Genomic DNA, 19,431 nt, shown 5'->3' on the forward strand with positions numbered 1-19,431 from the left:
CAGTACATCAAACATGAGCCTGCATGCTTCAAAACACAAGATCTTGGAAGCAATCGAGCCCGAAAGGTGCGCGACGGTAAGCAAGTAGACACTGCAATAATGTGAAGGGCGGACTGGATCCGACGAACGCGACGCCAGCAAGCGCGTTCTCCAACGCGTCCTTAATTGACGGAGTCACGTAATTCCACTTCCGCGCGATCCTGGCCACATGCCAAGCAGCGGCTGGAGCCGGAATGGTGGAAGTTACGCCTCAACGTCCACCTTCCCTCGCTTCCGAATTTCCAACACGGTGACTTTACCATCCACGAAGCACAGCGGCGGTGATGCAAACATCGGCCGACCTCGGTGGCTCTGCTGCAGTCAAACATGGATTGGACCTCTTAGCACAGGACATCCAGCAAAATGACCTCAATGACGTTCAGCGTAAGGACATCTTCGGCCAATTAAAGGTGCTTGGCCGCGATGTCAATAATGTCAAGAATCTCTACGACGAGTCTGCTGTGAAGATTCTAGGCCATTTCGGCTTCGGAAAGTACACGAGAGACGTTGCTCGTGAGGCATTACGCTGCTTGGCGAACGCCCTGATACTCATCCCTTCGACGCAGGATGCATTCGATGCGTGTGGATTCATACCCAAGGCTGCCGAGCTCCTCTCAAATTCAGATGATGATGACGAATTCCTGGCTTCGCGAATGCTGTTTCTGATGACCTACAATGCGTCCGCTAATGTCCCGAAATTCGTTGTCGAAGGCGAGTTGCCCTCAAAGATGCAGGTCCACTTTGAGCGCCATATCACAGCAGGCGAACCCCTTGTTGGCGCAGGAATAACATCAATGGCCCTTTCAGAGACACTGAAATTGCTGTTCAACCTGGTCAGCTTTGCTCCACAGCAGGTCAATGAATTTATGCCAGCCATGCGTCCATTGTTTCAAATACTCAGCACAGCGAAAATCCCGTCGCCTCCATTGCAGCCACCGATTACATACCTCCTGAATGCTCTTGCTTGTCTGGAGATCGACGAGAAGACAGAAACGACCGACGGCAGGCAGTGGTTCTCGAATGATACTATTCTGGAGTCGAGCATAAATAAGTTTGTGGAGATCTTGGATCAGAGCTTGAAATCTTATCCACAAAACACACTTGACACGCAATTAATCTCGCTTTTGACTATACTACGCAGGATGAATGCGTTTGCCAGCAACAACATCAGGCAAAAGCTAAAGGCCGAGCTGTTACCAAAGGACAACGAACGTAGTCTGCCTCTCGGCCAGTCTGGAACTCTGGCGTCGCGCCTTCTCAAATTGACGACAGCTCCGGGGCTTGTTCATTTGCCCGAGGCGGTGTCATCTCTGCTTTTTGAGCTATCAGACAAGGATGCTCACACATTCGTGAAGAACGTCGGTTATGGTTACGCTGCGGGCTACTTAATGACGCACAAGATACCAATACCGGAGAATGCTCAACAATCATCTTCAACCGAGGGAGAAGTTCCAGTGAATCCGGTTACAGGGCAGCGCTTGGACAAAGAGCCTGATGTGGAAATGCCAGAAATGACGCAAGAAGAGAAGGAGCGCGAGGCCGAGCGGTTATATGTGCTCTTCGAAAGGCTCAAAGCCACAGGGGTTGTGGATGTGAAAAACCCAGTCGAGCAGGCTAAAGAGGAAGGTCGCTTCGAGGAAGTGGACGACTAAATTGGCTACCGAGCACCCAAATCAGCTGTCGGTTTCTCCGTGCACAGTCCAGGACACGCCTTGGGGAGTTCGTCCTCATAAACGCACAGCGCATCCACTAGGGCTAAGCTGCAGAAAGCAGTATATCGTGCTCAGAATCCGCAATGGCGCCGAAGCCTTGGTCCAACACAAGGCACATCCAGTCTAGTACTGAAAAGGCATCCCAACTGCTTGTGTGTGCGTATAGGCTCTGCATTGACCCTCTCTCTCTCTCTCTCTCGTGCGGGTATCGATTGATATAGCCATGGACTAGGGCATATTAGTTTGCCACTCGCCAGCTTACCAACCGTCGAAACCCTTTTAGTACGATACCACTCACTGGAGTAGATCCCTGAGAATATACAAGTTCCCAAAGAATATGACTCTTTCAGATCTCACCTGTGTGGCAACTAAGAGGATCTGACTCACCATCGTGTACCTGATGATCCACCGTGCCAAGGCCGGGGAACTTTGGCGTGGAGACGTCATTATCGAAATTCCAACTGCCCGAATGAACCCCCACCAAAGCACCGGAGCGAGCCCTTGATACATACAAAGTGTATGGCGCTTTTTGCCAGATAGAGCTCTAACAACCTCATTGTAATTCTCGACTGATCCCACACATACTAGGTGCACCGAAATCTTGAGCTCGTGGGACGCCACCCTCCTTCGAACTACCGAGACGTCGCCAAAATATATAGCACACACTCGGCGAACAAATTCTCTCCCCAAAGCTTTGATGACAGACGCAGTGTCTCCACAAAGGCAAAATAACATTTACTCAAACATGGACTCTACAGAAGCTCCGACATCCCCTCGGGGTCGTGGTCGAGGTCGAGGGAGGAACCAACGCGGTCAACGAGGCAACCGAGGCCGAGCAAGAGGCGTGTATCCAAGAGATAGCACGACAACTACAACTGCCGGTCAATTAGAAGCACTACCCGATCACAGCCATAGCAGGCCGCCAGGCAGCTTCGGTACCCGCCTGACCGGAGCTGCCCCGACTACCCAAGGCGGCGACAGTGGCCCAGCTGAGAACCCGCAGACCGACAATCCCGCAGACGACGCTGAAGTATGCTTCATCTGCGCCAGTCCGATCGATCACACCGCAATAGGACCATGTAACCACCAGACCTGCCATATCTGTGCGCTGCGCATGAGAGCCCTTTACAAAACTCGAGCATGTGCACACTGCCGAACAGAAGCGCCCTTTGTCGTGTTTACAGACAGTACCGACAGGGTGTTTCAAGACTTCAAGGATCATGAGTTTGCAAAGATTGACGAGAACCTCGGCATCAAGTTTGAGAAACCCTCCATTCTTGAGGATACCATTCTGTTGCTGCGGTACAATTGTCCGGACAAGACCTGCGATATGGCATGTCAAGGCTGGCCACATCTTCAACGCCACGTCAAAGGGAAGCATGGAAAGCTGATGTGCGACCTGTGTGTGCGTCACAAGAAAGTCTTTGCTCACGAGCACGAGATGTTTGCCTTTGGCGAGTTGCGGAGACACGAGCAGAAAGGCGACGACAACCCCGGTGCCGTTGACCAGTCCGGCTTTAAGGGACACCCTGAATGTGGCTTCTGCAAAGAGAGATTCTACGGCGACGATGAGCTGTACACGCATTGCCGTGAGAAGCATGAAAGATGCCACATCTGTGATCGCCAAAATGCCGGCCGGAGTCCCGAATACTACCTAAATTACCAGGAACTTGAGAAGCATTTCGCCACGAAACACTACGTCTGTTTGGACGCGGAATGCCAAGCTAATAAAACCAACGTATTCGAATCGGAGATCGATCTCAAAGCCCATCAGCTAGCGGAGCACGCTGGCAGTCTATCGAAAGACGTCAGACGAGACCAGCGGGTCGTGAATCTTTCTAGTTTCGATGTACGCACGCCTTATCAACCCGAACGACCACGGAGAGGCGGTGGTAGAGGTCGAGATCCCAACTCTGAACCCTTGCCCATGTCTAGCGCCCAGCCGTTGTCGCGAGCCGAGCTTGCCTATCAGCGACAAATGGCCATTCAGAGTGCTCAGTCTACGACGACCCGAACCTTTGGCGGACAACTTACACAGCCCACTGCCCCAGGGTCTCAAGCTTCACAACAGCCTCGCCGCCAACCGTCGCCGCCTTCTCAAGCTTCCCCACCCGCTCTCGACAATCTGACTCTCAACCCTGCTGATCGTGCCCGCGCGCTCCGTCATAACGCTGTCACCGAACGCGCCGCCAACCTCCTGGAGCACGACCAAGGCAAGCTTGCGCAGTTCCGCTCCCACATATCTTCCTACCGCACCAACGCCACTACCGCCAACGACCTGCTTGATGCATTCTTCGCTCTGTTTCCCAGCCGTCCAGCCGACCTTGGCATCCTCATCCGAGAGCTCGCCGATCTCTATGAGGATGGAACCAAGCGGACCGATCTCCTCGCCGCATGGAACAGTTGGCGCAGCATCAACGAAGATTATCCATCCCTGCCTTTGCCATCGGGCGCGGCGCCGGCCGCTGACGAGAGCATGGGTGCCAATGTAGGCAGTGGGCGACGAGTGTTGAAATTGAAGAGCAGTACGGCTCAGTCCGGCCGATCCAACGCCGCGCGACAAGCCAGCTGGGGAAACATCCTCACCCCTCCCACGGGGGTCAACGGCCGCGCAGTCCCTGGCCTGACCGGTGGAGGCGAGGCCTTCCCCTCCCTCCCAGCCTCCAGCGGCTCCGCCCGTCGCGCACCATCCACCAGCATCGCGTGGGCCGGCGCCCCCTCCTCCAACACAACCTCACGCACAATCACCCCTTCCATCAGCACATCAGCCTCCCGCGCCGCCGGCGGCGGAGCCCGCCCACAAAAGCCCCCCGCACGCACCCAAGACCTCTTCCCCTCCCTCCCCACCGCATCTAAGCCTCTAAACACCATGATCTCCGGCTTCAACACCCGCGCCTACGGCCCCGCCCTGACGAGCTCCCGCGGCGGAAGCGGCAGGAACTCTGGCGTGCAGACGCCCGTCAATGCGTGGGGTAATGGCGGGGCGAATCCGACCCCGGCACAGGCTGCGGCGGCGGTCAGTGAAGCTCTGGGCGGCGGCGTGGATGGAGATGATGCGGATGGAGGGAAAAAGACTGCTGGGAAGGGTAAGGGGAAGGGAAAGGGAAAGAAGGGCGAGACGTTGTTTCACTTTGGTTGAGAGCTGCGCATTGGTGGTCTTGACTCCGTCTGATGGTGGCCAGGAGCAGTTGAGATAGTTGCGCAGGGAGCCAGCCGCCTAAGAGGGTGTTTCAGTCAGCGTTCGTTAGCGACATGATGCATCAGACACGTCTGGCAATCATGCTTCGGAGAAGTTTGGTTCAGCAACGAAGAATGAAGAACCAACAGGCAGCATTAGACTGCCATGCACATGACAATGCGACAGTTTAAACTTATCATTATGACTGTCTGCTGCATTTCCGGGTTGCTCTCCGTGGTATCGGTCAGGCTCATCAGACCTTCGTTACAGGAACGTTCGTGGCTATCCGCCGACACCATCGTTGAATCTCGCTTTCGTTCTGCGAAAGCATGCACTTGCTACGCCATGATCTCGCCAGTTCGAAGCTGGCCCATTTGCTTTCTGATTTTCTCCTTGTTCGTCTGTAATACTTTTCAGCGACGATCAAGGCTCCCGTCTGATGTAATTGCCGTGTCGGAGCTGGTCTCTACCAGTCTTTCATGGCAGCGTCATCATGACCGAAACGGCCTAGAATTTCCATGTTAGCGCCACACCAGACATCAGAAAGCAAAACAAACATCGCTTTTGTACATAGCATGAACCAAATGCATGCCTCAATGCGCGAACGGATATGGCTCACCACAGGGATCCTCGTCGAAGTCGAATTCTGCACCCGAGAAGTTTGGGTCGGCAACGAGGACTTCCATTGCTTGAATGGCTACGGCCACGCTGGTGAACTCGACCATTGGATATCTGTCGAAGGTTTCTCCAAAGTCGACGATTGATCGCTGAAAGTGTTGAAGCTTGGTCGGGATCATGGCAAGGGCTTCTTGGCTGGCATTGTTGATGAGCAGGATTCGAGTGAACCCGTTGTCAAAGATATCGCGGTCTAGAGCCATATTCTTGGGATAAGTCTGTGTCAGAACTTGCCAAACACGGAGGGGCTGGTCTTTGATCTTCATGCCGTGGTCGCGAGCAAAGTTGGCCGTAGTGCTAGCGCCGATCTCGAAGTTGAAAACGACACGAGCAGTTTGGTAATCCGTCACATTACCGATGGCTGGAACCATCTCAATCTTCTCGAGAGAACCGCCAGAGATCTGGCCAAGGACATCGTTGTAGGTCGCAGTCTTGGGAATGTAGTCGATCATGACAGTCCGGAAGAGGTTCTTGCTGCTGTGGTCGAGATATCGAACAGGATGTTTCCAAAAGATACCATAGCGGGCATCAGCAGGCTGCCATTTGATAGCTCTGTCAATCTCTTCCTCCTCGTAGAGTGGACTCTCTTTGTTGATTTGCCATTTGATAGAGAGCTCGTAGGGTGCAGTGGGATCGACGACTTTCGGAGCGCGGGCATTGAGGCTATGCATGGTCGCGACGGAGGAAAGAGATGGCTTACCGATGTTGTTACGGAGGAACTCGGTTTTGAACGGAGTCTCATCAGCAGAATCAAGAGTAGCTGGCTGTTTTTTAGCTTTCTGATACTTTGACAAGAAGGACTCAGGCTAGCGAAGTTAGTCATTGTAGACAAGGTAGCAAGGGGTGGCTATAGAAGTCGTACCAGCTGAAGGAGGGGATCGTCAGCAGTCTGGTAAAAGTTAGTATGCTCGATGATGAGCCAGAGAGAATAGACTTACATAGAGCTTGGCAGGCGAGTACTTGGTAGGAGTCGCAGTCTTATTGTCATCGTTGGATATGCCTTGGATAGGAGTGGTAACTTGCTCCTTCTTGGTTGGAGTAGCTTTGGTGGTGGTAGCCATGTCGACGTCGTTGGTGCGATCACGAATGCCACTGGCCTTGGGGGGACTGATGCCTACCAACTCGTCGGGGTTGAAGGACTCTTCGGCAGACTTGTCAACTGAGTCTTCAGAGATACTGTCGATATCGAAGTGCTTGCGCAGAGCTCTAGTCTGCCATTTGGGGATAGTGCCACGCTTGTGCTTCAGGAGGAGGTCAAGGTTGAAGGCGTCGTTGTGATCGACGTTAGGGGTGAGCTGCTTGATCATAGAGCTGCTATCGACCGAAGAGTCGGCCTCAGCCTCCGAGACAGTCTTTCCAGTAGTGATCGACTGGGCGGAGTCGTCAGTCAGGCTGGTTGTGATAGGCAAGGCCGCAGTGTTCTTGTCTTGGCGCTCGGTCATGATGTCCCCCTCTCCATTGTTATCGCCGCCAGTGGTAGGCTCTGCAGACTTCTCACCGATGACATCAAGCCGACTCTCGAGGCGGTCGATGATGCCGTTTAGAGACTTGAGAGTGAGAGTCAATTCAATCTCTCTGGCCTTGGCCTTCTCAAGCTGGCCTTCCAACTTCTTGATGTGAAGCTGGGCTTGCTCAAGGCTCTTTTGCACTCTCTCGTGGGACTCCTGTTCGGAGACGAGACAGCGAACAATTGTGGAGTAGTCAAGGGCAATGGTAGGTACAGTAGCCTCGGAGGAGGGCTCGAAGGCTTGGACGGTAGGGTCCATGGTCCAGAAGGGTTGTTGCGGAACGGATGGAAGGTAGAAGCTTGTCAGGTTTGACTGTGGAAGACGCAATGATAAGTAGAGCTCTCTGAATGGGGACAAGTGAAGTCCGGAGGCTAGGTGACCTACCTCAGCTCGAGGTCGAGACTGACTGAAGTTCTTCTCAGGACTGTTGCCGTTGACAGCGGATCTGAAGGCAGCTGGACCGAGTTTCAGGCGCGAGTCCTCAAGGTCGGGCTTGATATGTCTATTGAAGTAACCGGGATCCGAAGGAGGAGTAGCAGGTCGACAAGTGGTAGCAGAAGAAAAACCTGGGCTGAGGCGAGGGGAGAAGTTCTGGACTGTTCCGCCGAGCGATTGCTGTGATGCAAGCGATGCAAAATTGTTCTGGTAGTCCTCGGTGATGAACTCAAAACCTCCCTGTTCACCAACGCGGGCTCTAAGAAGAGACTGAGCTTGCAGAAAGAGGGGAGTGTCGCCACGGGTATTGGTCTGAACGTCGACTGGGGTGAACTTGAAGCTTCCAAGCTGACCCTGGGTGAGGTCCTGTCTCTCCATGGAAGGGTATTTAGGCTGGGCGTGAAACCCCATTATGATGACAAGAAATCCAGAGAACAATGAGATGCAAGAGAAGCAATGCCAAAACCGTCAATGGTGGTGATGAAGACAATAGTGGCAAGTGGGTGAAGGTGGGAATGGAAGAAGTCTGGCAACAATTCACACGTGGAAGGCACCACTAGGGACTGTGCCTGACCGTAATACTTACAGCTGCATTGCTCCTTCACTGTTGCATGCCTGTCAGGACCGCAAAGCTCATGGTCCTCGCAAAAGACCATGGTCTCCAGGACCGATCGAAGGCACGCGTCGTACTTGTGCCCCTCCTACCTCCTGTCGCTTACGACATCGATGAGTGGCCTCGAGATGCTGCTCTCCACGTCCGCAGCAGACAACACCACATCACTTCCCTATCCTTGTGCGTACCAGGGCTTTGTTCCGCCTTGCTGCGTCTATTCAAATTCCATTCAGGAGCGAATCGACACCATGGACATCACTTCAAGGACTGCTCGGAGCTGCATGTCACGACGCTCGAACTCCTTTTCGACTACGCTTCGCTCGGTATTGCCGGTGAGTTCCAAGTGCAGCCGTCAAACGGAAGACAGCTTGTATAATGGCAGTGAAGACAGAACATCGAGGCGGTCTGGGCGCCCAGTAGAGGCCAAACTCTTATTTCACGTCATTGGCGGCACCTCGGTAAAGCTTGCGCCCGAAGCTTGGGACTCTTGATCTCCCGGGCCTTGGCGACAGGGGCCTCTCCGTGAGGAGAAAGCTGTTTGTCGACGTTGAATGGCCATCCCGCTTCTTATCGATGCACACCTTCCTCTTTGCGGTAGTTCAACCTCCAAGGACCATGCCAGATTCCGCCCGCCACGTTCTGTCCGCATGCTGAGTGGCGGGGACTTTGCTGGAACCAGGGGTGCTATGCACCCACATGGTCGTTTCGCTCATGAGCCGGTCGGCGTGCTGGTAATCACTGTTCGAAATGACAAGCCGATCGCCCGGTGAAGCGACGTCCGATATGTGCCGCTAGCGACGCCCACATGATGATGATGATTCTTGGAGATCCCCTAGGTCTGGCACATAAGCAGCTGTTTTCCCGCCTGCCCGTTGTGACCACCTAGTTTGGACACAATCTTGCCTTGTTCTGCCACTTCCTAACCCACACATTGCAACAAACATGGAGAAACCCGTGGCCCAACGCGACTCTAACAGCGACCGCTCCCCTTCTGATCACGAGAAACACGTGGAGAAGGACCCAAGAGCTGCATTGGATGAGGAGGTTCCAGATCCAGATGCGGGCCTGAGCGAAGAAGAGCGGCAGAAGATCGATCGCAGGCTTCTCTGGAAGCTCGATATCCGCCTCATTCCATGGCTCTGCTTACTCTATTTGATCTCATTCCTTGGTGAGCTCGTGTCTCCATTCGTGATGATCTGTTCTCATGCCTCGCAGACCGTACCAACATTGGAAATGCCAAAATCGAAGGTCTTCAGGAAGATCTGAAGATGTCCAACAACGAGTACAATAACACGCTCACCATCTTCTTTATCTCTTACTCACTGAGTGAGCCGTTGACCCAGATCTTGCTGAAATACTTCCGGCCTTCTATCTTCTTACCGGTGACCATGATCCTGTGGGGCATATGCATGACCACCATGGGTCTTGTGCACGACTACGGCGGGCTCTTGACTGTACGATGGTTTCTGGGCTTGACCGAGGCCGGACTCTTCCCGGGAGTCAACTATGTGGGAACACCCTCACGCCGACCGTGGGATGAGCTGACTTGGAACAGTACCTTAGTTGCTGGTATCGCCGTAGAGAGTTCGGAATCCGCGCCGCCATCTTCTTCTCCGCCGCCGCATTAGCAGGATCATTTGGTGGTCTTCTTGCCGCCGCTATTGCCAACATGGATGGCGTCGGTGGAAAGCCTGGATGGGCTTGGATCTTCATCTTGGAAGGCCTCGCCACTATTGTCATCGCAGTCATCTCGTTCTGGATGGTTCACGATTTCCCCGATGAGGCGACCTTTTTAACCGAAGACGATCGCAGACGAGTCATTAGACGCCTGAAGCTCGACAAACAGTCTTCTGCAGAGCACGAGCAGTTTAAACTGGCTTATCTGTGGGCTAGCCTGAAAGATTGGAAGACCTACACCGGCATGGTAATGTAAGTCCGCCGTTCTCTTGAGCGGTACTCAAAAAGCTAATATGTCTAGCTACATGGGTTGCGATGGCGCTCTCTATGCCTTCTCACTCTTCATACCCACCATCATTCAACAGATGGGTTACAAGAACACTCATGCTCAACTTCTTAGTGTACCACCATACGCTGTAGCTGCAGTTGTGACCATTGCCGTTGGCTTCATCGCGGATCGTACGGGCCAGCGAGGTAAGTTCACCTTTATGTTATATGTCAACGTCTGACATTTTCCAGGCTATTGCAACATGGCCATGTCCTTTTTCGGAATCACCGGCTTCGCCATGCTTCTTGGTAGTGGTGACCCGCACATCCAATATGCTGGCACCTTCCTGGGCGCCATGGGAATCTATCCTTGCATTCCTAACACCATCTCGTAAGTCAATCAGGTACCGATTGCCTTGCACAAGTCACTTGCTAACCTCATCTCAACAGCTGGACGGCCAACAATGTCGAAGGCGTCTACAAGCGAGGTAAGAAGAAAGTGGACTGTATTGTGAGTGCTTGGCTAACGTTGGGATAGGTATCTCGCTCGGATTTGTGATTGGTTGGGGCAATCTGAACGGAATCGTCTCCAGCAACATATACAGAACCGAAGACAAACCACGCTTCAAGCCCGGCCACGCCGTGGTCCTTGCCTACGAAACTGCGTGGCTTCTTGGAGGCAGCATCGTCCAACACCTGCTGCTCCGCAGAGAAAACGCCAAACGGCGCAACGGTGAGCGAAATGTCTGGGTGGAGGGCAAGACCGAGGAAGAGATCGATAAGCTCGGCGACAAGCGACCGGATTTCATCTATACCCTGTGAAGGGAATCCTCTTGAAACCCAGGAGAGGAGAGTGACCACCAACACATGCACCCGTTCGGCTCAGGTAATCATCTGTCTAGGGTTCGAGGACTTTTCTCAAACATTGAACTCTAGATGGGGTATCATAATGAATAGAAACATCGTCTCAATGAGAACCACTCTGTAGCCGCTCCATGGCCAGAAACCCGCCCTGCACATCGCCAATCCAGCCTCGCTTTCTACCCAGCTGCTCATCAAGTTCTTTCAATCGCCTGGCGGCGATCTGGCTATCGTTGCCTCTATGGCAGACAAAATACACCTTCTCGTCCCCCTTTCCCGTTTCCGCCTCATCCTGCCACTCCACGCCCTGGAATGCCTCTTCAGCATCCCTCATTATCTTTGAGAATGGGATGTTCACCGTTCCCGGCAACCGGCTTCCCAGCTCAATCTCAATATCCTCCCTGACATCAATGACTCGTTCTTGACCGTGACTGACCTCCAGAAATTGTTTCGCTGTGACCCTCTCATCCGGCCTCAAGACCCTCACATCCTCCACCTTTCCACAAAAGGTCTCATAGTCCAATATCCCGCTTAAAACTTCGTCTCTTGTGATCTTCTTGCCGCCACTCTTCCTCACCACTTCCTCCACCCCACAACTCACGCACGTTTCCCTCCTTCCCCTCAACCCAACCCCCCTCCACATCCCTTTCAATCCACCCCCAAAAGCATTGAACAGCAACATCTCCCCCTTCCCCTCCCTCCCTCCCCCATCCACGACCCTCCCTCCATTAACCAGCAACTTGATCGCCTCCTGCGCCATCAAGACGCCCACGACCCCCACCGCCGTGCCCAACACCCCAATCTCACTACACCCCTTGACCATCTCCGGATCCGGCGGCCGGGGGAACACACAGCGATAACACGGCCCCCTTTTTTGCCCTCCTTTCTCCTCTCCCCACCTCCAATTCAACACCATCAGTTGCCCCTCCCCCCTCTGCGCCGCCCCACTCACCACCGGCACGCCCACCAACACCGCCGCATCACTAACCGCATACCTCGTCGCCGGATTATCACTACAATCCAGCACCAAATCCCACCTCCCCTTCCCCTCCGCCTCACCGTCCCGTCGCCCATCTCCACCCCCGCCCCCCTCCAAAATCTCCACCACCCTCCTCCCCCCAACCCTCTCCCCCCAACACCTAACCTCCACCGCCGAATTAACAGCCCTCACCCCCTCCCTCGCGCTCTCCACCTTCAGCATCCCCACCCTGTCCTCGGCATGCAGGATCTGGCGGTGCAGATTCGACTCCTCCACCACGTCGGCGTCGACGAATCCCAAGGTGCCGACGCCCGCGGCCGCCAGGTACAACGCCGCGGGGCAGCCGAGGCCGCCGAGACCGACGAGCAGGACGCGGGAGGAGGACAGGAGCCGTTGGCCCGCGAGGCCGTGGAGCGGGGGGAGGAGGAGTTGGCGGGAATACCGGCTTGTTAGGGGGTCCGGAGGGATCAGTCGGGATGGTGCAGAGAGGGGTGGTTCGTGGTGGTTGCCGTGGTCGCCGTTCGTGTGCATGTGCTGAGTGGCGCCGTTGGTGGCAGGGGAAGTGTCTGTGGGCTGCATGGTGCTGCTGGTCGAGGGGGAGAAAAGTCGTCGGCCGGGGGTTTCGTAGATTTCAACAACGTACGCTGGGAGGGACGCGCCGTTGCTAGTAGGTTTCGCTCGCACGATGCGGGCGGGCGTCGCGCGAGCGGCGTTGTCGAGACCGCCTAGTCGCGGGATCAAAGCAGGCGGTGTTGTAGTGGGCTTAGCTACGTCTCAATCAAGGAATAGTCGAACCAGTTGAGCACAGCATAGCAAAAGAGATTCATAGAAAAGCTGATGATCAAACGCGCTCTGGCTCAATGTAGTGCAAGTGAATCGCTCGTATTTCGCTTTGGTCATAACCGCTATGATAGTTTTCCGAGCCCCGAATTTTCACCCCACGACGGACCCCACCATCATAATCCGGCGCGTGTTCTATCACTCTTCGCTGGGTATCATGGCACAACAACCCAAACCATCACCTACGCCATGCCTCGGACCAATGCAATACTCACCCCACGAATGCATAGCATATCACACATAGCGCAAGGCCAGTCCCACTCAACCGCTCTCTGCCACGATCAACTGTGGAATATCCTCCGCCTTGGCTTTGCCCTCCAAGATGCTGTATACCGCCGTGAATAATGGGAAGTCGTTCTCCATACCCTGGCTCTTCAAGAAAGTGTTGACCTCGTATGCCGTGCTTGTGCCTTGGAGCTTCTGACCATTGAGTTCGCGGGCCTCAATCTCCTCAATCGGCTTCCCCTCTTTGATGCTCATGCGCGCGCAGCGCACGTGCCGACCACCGTTGCAGGTGGTGATGAGATCCGCAACGCCGGCCGACTCTTCAGTAAAGGTGCCTGTCTTGACTGTCTTGCCAAAGAAGCGCTTGCCAAATTCAACCATCTCCAGCAGGCCCACGCGCATGATGGCCGCTTTGGCATTGTCACCCCAGCCGAGACCGTCGACCCAGCCGGCTGCAACGGCGATCACGTTCTTCAATGCACCACCTAACGAGACGCCGGCAACATCTGAGATGACTCGTACGTGAAAGTAAGGTCGGTGGAAGAGCCTCTTCATCAGCTCGTGGTCGATCGGCTTGTACTCAGAAGGGAGTGGCTTGAGCTTGGCTTTCAGAGGCTTGCCATGGACGTCTTTGTGTTCGAGTTGGGTAAGGTCGGCGTGGGAGGCGGAAGGACTGGGTCCTCTGGACGTGGCAGGTGTGGGGTTCTGTGAGTCCATTGGAGGAGGGTCGTAGGCGATTGTGGTCTCGGAGTATTTCTCCAATGCGACTTCATTGGCAATGTTGGCACCCGAGAGGGCACCGCAGTAGATGCCGAGCTGATGCCCGATGGTCTCTGAGAAGAGGGAAATTGTGGATTCTTCGACGTTCACGCCCTTGATACACGAGATGCCACGAGCGTAAGGTGGGATATGGCCTTGCATCTGTTTGCAGAGCCCGACAATAAACTGGTGAGGTAGGTTGAAAATGAGTATTGTCGAATCTTTGACGGCGTCCTGAATCGAGGGGTTCGCAACGACATTGTGGGGGAGGGGTATGCCGGGTAGGTATTTTACGTTCTCGTGGAGTTCGTTGATGAGTTTGGTGAGGGGCTGGGGACCGCTGGATAGTGTGTCGCCTTCCTTGTAATGCTTTGAATCCTTCTTGAGCTCTACCTGCTCCTCGTACACCCACATCTGAACGTTCTTCTCGAATACATCTGGGTAGGCGGCCGTGTTTTCTGCTACGACTTTGGAGATGGTCGAGCCCCTGTTGAGGTTAGCTGGAGCAAGAATATCAGGGTCAGATGTGCGCACCAGTTACCTGAGCCCACGACGGTGACCTTGTGTTTCTTTGAAAAGGGCGAAAGTCCCGACATCTTGGACTTGATGCCATCCATGGTGGGTGTGGAATGGAGGAGACGACAGGCTGACGGACGGACTGCTCTTGGTGACTGGCGAATGAGAGAAACGATGTTACGAGGGATCAGAAGCATCAAGTCTGGGGTCACGAGGGGTTCATATATGGGCGTTGGGCGCCGGTCGTATCACAGAAGCAACGCGTCGCAAAAAGTTGTTGAGCTGGATGGGCCGCATGACCGAAGCCTCGCAGACCCGTTTCCACCCAGCAGTTTAGCCAGCAAATCGAAGGCCCCGAAATGTCGGATGCAGGGCCTTATCGATAACACGTGAGCCGAAATCCACGGTGACGCGAGCCAAGCCCAGGATTTCTTCACATGGGGAGCATATGCAGGTAGGGATTTCGCTGTCTGAGTATGGAAGTGGTCCAATTTCGCTACTCGACTACAGCCTGGAATGCAGCGTATTTCGTATGGCAAGCAGAGCGCCGTGTTGTCGTCTCGGGCACGCCGAATCTTGAACAAACTGGCATAACCGCGGCGCCGATCTCAACCGAGGCTGCGAGGCTGGCATTGATGAGGTGCATCCCAAATATGGTCCAAATGCCCTGAATACACGTGACAATCAAAGGGTATTCGCATTACTATTAGAGGTTGCTGTAGAACGCTGCCTCTTAGCTATTTCATCATGGCATCTTCGTGTAGTAGCGACATGTCATTCTTCTTGCTGCATGCACCCTTCATAGAGAACCTTCGAGTCCAGGATCGAGGTACTCATCATAGAGGTATCAAGCGTCAGGATCTCACTCTCCTCAAGCCGGCTGATTGACTGCATAATCATTCAAGGCCGTCTGATTGTAGTACAGATCACAGGCATGCGGGTGGGTGTAACAATACCAGCTGTGAGTTAGCACAACGCCCAACAAACATCACTCGGCTTCGACTCACCTGGGCTGAAGGATCTGAGCCTGAACACCGCTCGCTACCAGATATTCTCGGAAGTTGTTGATCCTCTGCGTCAGCTGTGTCGTCCGCTTGTCGCCTGTCTCGGGGTCTCGGTTGCCGGACCACAGCAACTCTGCCAGTGCAGCAGCTCGCGGCCAGACTTTCTGGCTAACGATCGTGTCGTCAATCTGTTCACTCCATAGCGGTGCTTCACCGCCGATGACATGGGATGCTTCTTCGTCGGTCAGGTTGAAGGTGAAGTCGTAGTCGTAGATGCGCTGCCATGTTTTGTACGGTGCACACCACTGCGTTCTGGTTAGACGTGCTTTGGGACAAATAGGGTATGTTTGATGGAAATGGAGGAACAACGGGAGCCGCGAGTGTGGGGTGCATAGACACATGTCCAAGACGTCCCACAAAGCCCCTCCAGTCATCCCAATATGAGTTCATGCAGAGAGACAAACCGAGCCACCCAGTCCTCCCCAGTTGAAGCTTGGCACCGAGCTGTTGGGGTTGACAAGTTCATTGTAACGCGCTAGATTCCGTTAGTAGTTGATCAGAGAAGAATGGCAAGACCGTTTCGAGCCAAGATCGGGGCACGACTCACGGTCATTGCCCACGTAGCCTCCATTGCCGCAGTCCAAGTAGAAGAAATTGCTAGAAGACACCACAACATCGTAGCCGCGGGAAGTGAGGTTTTTGATGTTCACGAGATCGCCGTTCCAGGATTGTAGAATGATGTTCTCCGGCGGGAGATCGGTGGCATGCTCAGGTGCGATAATGATGTCTTCCCACATCATGAGCTTTCGGTCGGGCTTGTCTCGATAGATGGGAAAAGCGTGGTCGACCCAGTACTGCACGAGATCGTTGTAAGTGCGTGTAGTGTTGTCCTCAAGCCACTCCGTGATCGGCTCACTGAAGTTGTAGCATCCAATCTGGATCTCATCACCACCAACGTGGTACACATTGTCTGGAAACAGACTTATCAATTCGGTGTAGACTCCAGTCAGCACGTCATAGGTGTTGGGGTTGAGGATATCTAGCTGTCCTGGGTTTGGTTGCAACGCAGTATGAAGCTCCCAGACGTCATTAGACCACCAGCTGTTGCCGCATGCTATGATGCTGGGATCGACCTGGACCCAGCCACTTTCTGCATGACCTGGAGTATCGACTTCGGGGATGACTCGAATAGCACGGGCGCGTGCGTAAGCGATGATGCTCTGGACGTCTGCATGACTGTATTGCTCGCGTGCAGAATAGGCATCGACTGGTTGGAAGATCCGATTAGCTTCAATTGACATTCAAAGGAGGGAGGAGGCTCGGCCTGCGACATAGGACGGTGTTTGGTCAGGTGATATACGCACTATTGGAAAAGTCAGCCGGGGTCCTCTGAGATACGAGTTGGGCATGATGATAGCCATGGCTCCAGATGCTGCCATGCACCTCGGGCCACACATCGGAGTCGGGCTAATCAACACTGTGCCATCCAATGTCATGCGCGATCCAAGACAGTTCTCAGATCTGCTTGACCAAATGATACTGTGCCAACTCAAATTTATGGAGCCTTACCTAGTCATTTGTGGGTAGACATCTAGCTGAATTGGCCATGATTGTGTGTCGACCAGGTGCCAGTGCAGGACATTAAGCTTGGCTAGGGCCATGCCATCCAGCTGTTCAAAGATCTTCTTAACGCTCAGAAAATTGCGGCCGGTGTCCAGCATGATGCCTCGGTGGGGATAGTTTGGCTCATCCACAATGATGACCGGCTGCTCGATGATGAGGCCGCCATTGCCATCCGAGATGACGAGTTGTTGCAATGTGGTGAACGCATGCATGGCGCCCCAGACAGTGGCAGCATGGATAGAAATCGTGGAGGAAGTTACATTCAAGCTGTAGGACTCATCAACATCGTACTGCAGGTCGGCTTCGTTGTCGTCGACCGAGACGTAGACCTGAGAGCAGCCGGAGTTCCGGCGCATTCGAGACGAGGAGGCGGTAGCACTTGGGAAGGGCTCAAATGTCGCTATGGGAGCCTCGATAGCCGCAGGAACCCATTGTAGGGTGGTGATTGCTTGATATGCGCGTTGCCATGCCTGTGCGATGAGGTCGTTAGCTGGTGTGTTAAGTTGAATGCCTTGGTTGAAAGTTATTGGACCCGAGCTGCCCCAGGTAATGTTCTGCGGGGCTGGCAGCGGATTGACGGAGACGGCATCAGCAATAGTCGTCAGCACACACAGAACGGTGCCAACGCAGCGCAACAGGTTCAACATCTTGCCCGCGACCAAAGTGACAGAACCCGCGGTCAGCGACCAGCGTGCGGCAGATGATAAACAAAAGAAATATTCGGGAAACGCGGGGAAACAATCTCCAAGAGGTGTCACCGTCGCGATGGCATCCAAGGGTCCTGCTTGCGACCCTAATTGCACGGTGCAGTGGTGCGGTGCATGCATCGGTGTGACGAAAGATGGAGGGGTACAAGCAGGATACTACCGTAGTAGCCAGCCCCTTGGGTTACTCTGGCTATCTCACATGGCCTACCGTCAAAGAGCTCGGGCCATGGCGAGCTGCACATCGTAATGCAGGTCCGGCTGATGCACCAATCGATTAGGGCATGGGCGAAAACTCGCGTGACGGTAGACGAGGCAGAATGATGAAGCTGATATCAAGAGCTGCGATTGCTGATGGGTGCTTCCCCCCAAAGCAGCTCCGATTCGCTAGAGAGAGCTCTAGGGCCCACCTAAGCTGCCCCCGGTTCCCACAAGAGCTGGGAACCCTGTCCTTCACACCACCACCCCCACAGCCTTGCTTACCTACTCATGATCTGAGCAAACTTATCGCATGGACTCTCGTTGCACCCTCACGATATCACCTTCCACTCCGAGACTGCCAGGGCAATGACCATCGATTCTTAGCTGGCATGGCAATGACCAAAAGCTTTTGGCCTCCCGGCTTCGGAGCATGGAGCAACCCTCGCAGGCAGTAGACTCTAGCGAAAGGATTTCAGTGGCTGAAGTTGGTGAGAGTGTGCCGACATCTTCGGGCGACTTCTAGAGGTATATGTCAGACCTCGTAACCTGATACTGGTCTCATGACAGATTGTCAGTTCTTGGTAAACCCAGGCATTCATCCCATTCTCCCGGCGAAGCATCGACTAAATTAGCCTTCACAATCCTGAAGCCGCAGAAGATGGTTTACCTCCATGGCTCTGCAATGTATGACCAGCAGCTTTTGTCCCAAGAGAATGAGTTTAAACACACCTGATACGGCCTTAACCGGAACCAGGTCCGCCAACAAGGACGGGATGAAAGTGGTTATCAATAAATCGAGATTCCAGTCGAAGAGCCAACCGTATGGCAAGAGCAATTGATCCTGCTGATAGCCAGCAGGAGCATGGCAGGAGCTCAGACTGGGATGAACATACCCTGACAGGCATACGGCAGCATCGGAAGGAGGTGATGACGACTGACTACTATCCAGAGCTGGCATCAATGGCAGATTTACCACATTCAAGGTGGTCGTCAAGTGGATGGGTGCTTGTCACCAGTGAGTATAGGCTACTCTCGACAATGCCTCTCGATTCAAACTTTAAGCAGGAAGCCCAGGAGTATCCCACACAGTAAATTGAGACATACAGTCTTCGGCAATGTATGCTTGAAACTATCACGCCCAGTAAAGAGACATGTAGAGATGAAAAGTCAAGGTAAAACCATATACACGAAACGGGTCTAGCGTGTGCACTGTACCGCGACACCCTCGGCGCGTACTCGAAAGCTCTGGTAAAATTAAGCCGACGCGAGACCTCAGATCCGTCGCGTTGCTCTTAGCGAGCATCTTACCATGCCTTCAAGAGGCATATGTCCGACGTCCAATGCGCTTGTCTCTGATGACCTTCACAAAGAACGACTGTAGACGTCCCGGAAGCCTTTACTGTATTTGAAAAGGAGTTTCGCCTCGGTTGTGCTGGAATCTTCACATGGGCTCGCCTGCTTCCATGACCGTGAACTTCGGGACTTCCCCACGGGGCCAGAGACGTTCGCTCAAGGTCGTAACCTCTTATACCCAGAGTTCGTCGACCGCCTTTGTCATTAATTTCTCAGAGCCAGAATGCTTTGGTGACCAGACGAGACGGACAACGGTCAGCGT

At 53.9% G+C, this 19,431-nt stretch overlaps 7 protein-coding genes across 7 annotated transcripts; 3 read left to right on the forward strand and 4 right to left on the reverse strand.

Moving 5' to 3' along the window:
- Nucleotides 1-323: 323 nt before the first annotated feature.
- On the forward strand, nt 324-1,691 carry HMPREF1541_06890 (uncharacterized protein; the record flags this gene model as incomplete). Its single annotated transcript, XM_008721216.1, has 1 exon — nt 324-1,691. The coding sequence occupies one exon, from the start codon at nt 324-326 to the stop codon at nt 1,689-1,691; it is 1,368 nt and encodes a 455-aa protein (XP_008719438.1).
- Nucleotides 1,692-2,496: 805 nt separating this feature from the next.
- Nucleotides 2,497-4,890, forward strand: HMPREF1541_06891 (uncharacterized protein; the record flags this gene model as incomplete). The annotated part of the gene is made up of 1 exon (XM_008721217.1): nt 2,497-4,890. The coding sequence occupies one exon, from the start codon at nt 2,497-2,499 to the stop codon at nt 4,888-4,890; it is 2,394 nt and encodes a 797-aa protein (XP_008719439.1).
- A 632-nt stretch (nt 4,891-5,522) lies between these two features.
- HMPREF1541_06892 (uncharacterized protein) lies at nt 5,523-7,958 on the reverse strand (the record flags this gene model as incomplete). The annotated part of the gene is made up of 2 exons (XM_008721218.1): nt 5,523-6,410; nt 6,543-7,958. The coding sequence occupies 2 exons, from the start codon at nt 7,956-7,958 to the stop codon at nt 5,523-5,525; spliced, it is 2,304 nt and encodes a 767-aa protein (XP_008719440.1).
- Nucleotides 7,959-9,102: 1,144 nt separating this feature from the next.
- HMPREF1541_06893 (uncharacterized protein) lies at nt 9,103-10,926 on the forward strand (the record flags this gene model as incomplete). Its single annotated transcript, XM_008721219.1, has 7 exons — nt 9,103-9,328; nt 9,376-9,668; nt 9,716-10,089; nt 10,139-10,311; nt 10,357-10,495; nt 10,555-10,592; nt 10,643-10,926. The coding sequence occupies 7 exons, from the start codon at nt 9,103-9,105 to the stop codon at nt 10,924-10,926; spliced, it is 1,527 nt and encodes a 508-aa protein (XP_008719441.1).
- Nucleotides 10,927-11,071: 145 nt separating this feature from the next.
- Nucleotides 11,072-12,523, reverse strand: HMPREF1541_06894 (uncharacterized protein; the record flags this gene model as incomplete). Its single annotated transcript, XM_008721220.1, has 1 exon — nt 11,072-12,523. One exon carries the CDS (start codon nt 12,521-12,523, stop codon nt 11,072-11,074), a length of 1,452 nt encoding a protein of 483 aa, XP_008719442.1.
- A 522-nt stretch (nt 12,524-13,045) lies between these two features.
- Nucleotides 13,046-14,385, reverse strand: HMPREF1541_06895 (uncharacterized protein; the record flags this gene model as incomplete). Its single annotated transcript, XM_008721221.1, has 2 exons — nt 13,046-14,255; nt 14,303-14,385. 2 exons carry the CDS (start codon nt 14,383-14,385, stop codon nt 13,046-13,048), a joined length of 1,293 nt encoding a protein of 430 aa, XP_008719443.1.
- A 770-nt stretch (nt 14,386-15,155) lies between these two features.
- HMPREF1541_06896 (uncharacterized protein) lies at nt 15,156-17,558 on the reverse strand (the record flags this gene model as incomplete). The annotated part of the gene is made up of 6 exons (XM_008721222.1): nt 15,156-15,243; nt 15,292-15,593; nt 15,753-15,823; nt 15,896-16,555; nt 16,829-16,836; nt 16,858-17,558. 6 exons carry the CDS (start codon nt 17,556-17,558, stop codon nt 15,156-15,158), a joined length of 1,830 nt encoding a protein of 609 aa, XP_008719444.1.
- Between the last annotated feature and the right edge of the window lie 1,873 nt (nt 17,559-19,431).

The sequence above is a fragment of the Cyphellophora europaea genome, assembly GCF_000365145.1.
Source record: "Cyphellophora europaea CBS 101466 unplaced genomic scaffold supercont1.6, whole genome shotgun sequence".
NCBI classification, from domain to species: Eukaryota; Fungi; Ascomycota; class Eurotiomycetes; order Chaetothyriales; family Cyphellophoraceae; genus Cyphellophora; species Cyphellophora europaea.